At 52.2% G+C, this 3,193-nt stretch overlaps 1 protein-coding gene across 1 annotated transcript in view; it reads left to right on the top strand.

The window, feature by feature from the left end:
- Nucleotides 1-3,193, top strand: part of ADAM33 (ADAM metallopeptidase domain 33) — a 14,276-nt gene that overhangs the window by 4,488 nt on the left and 6,595 nt on the right. Inside the window, exons 3-4 of the mRNA XM_010836627.1 lie at nt 466-542; nt 3,056-3,134. Of these exons, the coding sequence (XP_010834929.1) occupies nt 466-542; nt 3,056-3,134 (156 nt within the window). The remainder of the gene's footprint in view (nt 1-465; nt 543-3,055; nt 3,135-3,193) is intronic.

The raw sequence follows: 3,193 nt of genomic DNA on the forward strand, positions 1-3,193 counted from the left end.
CTAAGTCTGAATCCTACAGGGAGTGAAAGGAGAGGTTGTGAGGAGGCCCAAACCGTGGCTACCCCACTCTCCAGCATCAACAGCTTCAGGACCGCACTGTCCTCCCTGCATAGAGGGAGCCTTCTGGGCATGAAAAAGGAGGGAATGCCAGAAGAACTCAGGGCCCTCAGGCAAGGAATGGCATCTTTCCGAGACCCTTCGTCTCTCCAGGGAGGATACGGAGTGAAACTAGAAGGCTCTGTCGAATGGCTGCTGTTAGAACAGACATTCTGAGTTTGGGGACATCTTTGCATGTTCGCAGCCCACACCCATCCGCACCCACCAGGCAAGGGGAGGTCTTCTGCCCTGCACCTCTGCGCTTTCCCCGTGAACTCCCTTGTCAGCTACCTCTGTATTCCTCCTGCTCCTTGGCAGGCAGAGGGCCTGGATGCCCATCCTCTCAGCCCTATACTCCTTCTTGCCCAGGTCCCAAAGCTACAAGTGAGGCTGGTGGCCTTGGAGGCTGAAGGTCAGGAGCTCCTGCTAGAGCTGGAGAAGAATCAGTGAGTACCAGGCTGGGGAAAGAGCTGGGAGCCAAGAACACCCCCTGTCTCTGGGGAAGGATCACTGCTGGGGGCAGGGACGGATGGGAACCGCAGAGGGAGGCTGGATGGGGTGAGAGCCCCAGAGGAGGAGGTGCAGGTTACAGGGAGAGTCAATGTTAGTCTCGACTGGCTCCCTCGAGACTGAAATGGGTTACTGAGGCTGGATTCGCTGTAGGGCATATCTCTCATCCCAGCCCCAGGAACATCTTGTCAGCTTCCTGCCACGAATGAGTGAATATCACCTGCTGGGTGCTCACAGAGTGTGCTGAGTCGAAAGAGAATCCAAGACGGATTCCAAGAATGGGCAGGTGGTCCAGAAGGCGGGAATGCCAGGCACAAAAGTACAGTGACTACAAAGGTCAAGGCACGATCAGCGGGTAGCAGTTTGTCTGGCTTGCCTGGGGAGTCTCCTTCTATAGGGAAGGGAGCAAAAAGAAATAAATTTGGGGAGTCCTAGTAGGGCCAGATTACAGAAGGCCATTTTGGTGCTGAATGTCCAGGATAGTGCAAAGCCAAAGATTTTGAGCTGGTGAATGAACAAGCAGAGCCGGGCTGGGCGAGGTGAGTGTCTAAGATGGAGAGTGGGTTCTTGAAACCATCTAGATTGTATTATCGACATCTCTCATTTATCAAGTGCTTGTTTCATCACAGGCACTGTTCTAAGCATCCTACATACACATTTTTTATTCTCCCCCATGCACTGAAAACAAACTCAGGTTCTACCATGCCTAACTATAGTTTTCTGGGGTTCAATATCCCCATGTGTTAAAAGAGACGATCACATCACCTCCTCCCTAGGTTTGAGTGTGTGGGTGGAGTCGGGGAGCAAAGCTGGAAGAGGGGGAAAGACTGGAGAGTGAAGACGCAGGCATCACAAGTCTTTGGGGGCAGTTTTGGGGTAAAGAGGTCAAGGTGGAGAGGGATGAAGGATTTTCTTCAAAGAGAAATTGACTTACAGTTGATCTGTCTTGGTGGGAAGGATGCTGGTGAGGTGAAGCCTGAAGATGAAATCATTACTTGAGTGGGGTCTGGAGAAGGAGAGGAGGAGGATCCCTGCTCACATGGGCGGGATCTGCAGGTGTGATTTCTGTATCCTCTGGAAGTAGGGGGTGAGCCTCAGTGAAAGACAGCTGGGGAGATATGCAGGATCCGGGGGCCTGAGGAGATTTGAAGGAACTTTGAGTGGGAGGAGGTGCCCCAGAGCAAGGGTCCCCAACCTCTAGGATCTAATGCCTGATGATCTGAGGTGGAGCAGATGTAATAATAGAAATAAAGTGCACCATACATATAACGCACTTGAATCATCCCCACACCATCCCATTCCTACCAACCCCACCTCATCCCTGTCCATGGAAGAACTGTCCTCCATGAAACCGGTCCCTGGTGCCAAAAATGGTGGGGACTTCTGGGCTAAAGGTTTGTCCAGATATCCAACAAGGGTAGGCAGCAGGCAGGGCCACCTAAGGAGGCCACACTTCCTTGGCTCCAAGGTCCGCCTTCTCCGCAGTGTTTCCTGACTCCTCTCCTCCTGCCCAGTCTCTCTAATACCCCTGACCTGTGGATCCAGCTGCCTGCTACAGGTCCCATGAGAACCACAAACTTTCCCCTGTTCCTGCTCCTCTCTGATGCTCCCCACACTCCCATTTCCACATCTAAGCCATTACCAAGACTCCTTCCTGACCTTCACCTCGCTCCCTCTTGCCCAAGATTTTTCAGAGCTAAGCAATGCACAGTCACTCCTGTCCTTTCTTTAAGAGACACCTTGAAAGTGAAAGTTGCTCAGCCATGTCTGACTCTTCGGGACCCCATGGCCTATACAGTCGATGGAATTCTTGAGGCCAGAATACTGGAGTGGGTAGCCTTTCCCTTCTCCAGGGGATTTTCCCAACCCAGGGATCAAACCCAGGTCTCCTGGGCAGATTCTTTACCAACTGAGCTATGAGGGAAGCCCATATAAGACACACCTTGGCTGCTTCTTAAGTGCTAGCCCTGTGCCTCACTCATCAGTTCAGCTCAGTTGTTCAATTGTGTCTGACTCTTTGCGACCCCATGGACTGCAGCACGCCAGGCCTCCCTGTCCATCACCAACTCCTGGAGTTTACTCAAACTCATGTCCATTGAGTCGGTGATGCCATCCAACCATCTCATCCTCTTCTCCCGCCTTCAATCTTTCCCAGCATCAGGGGCTTTTCAAATGAGTCAGTTCTTCGCATCAGGTGGCCAAAGTATTGGCGTTTCAGCTTCAGCATCAGTCCTTCCAGTGAATATTCAGGACTGATTTCCTTTAGGATGGACTGGTTGGATCTCCTTGGGACTCTCAAGAAGTCTTTTCCAACACCACAGTTCAAAAGCATCAAAAGTCATTACATTACTTTGCCTCACTCATAGAGCTACTCAATTAGCATTTAGGGAGGAAGACAGGGTGAGGTCTTAGGGCTGGATTAGGTAATTTCTGCAACACCCCCTCCCAGCAGGCTGCTGGCCCCAGGATACACAGAAACCCACTACAGCCCAGATGGGCGGCCGGTAGTGCTGTTCCCCAACCACAAGGTGAGATGCTTCCAAGGGCCCTGAGGACAGGGTGAGGAGTGCAGGGGAACGCACCCCCC

This window comes from Bison bison, unplaced genomic scaffold (assembly GCF_000754665.1).
Source record: "Bison bison bison isolate TAMUID 2011002044 unplaced genomic scaffold, Bison_UMD1.0 scf7180017864063, whole genome shotgun sequence".
In the NCBI taxonomy this organism is placed as follows: Eukaryota; Metazoa; Chordata; class Mammalia; order Artiodactyla; family Bovidae; genus Bison; species Bison bison.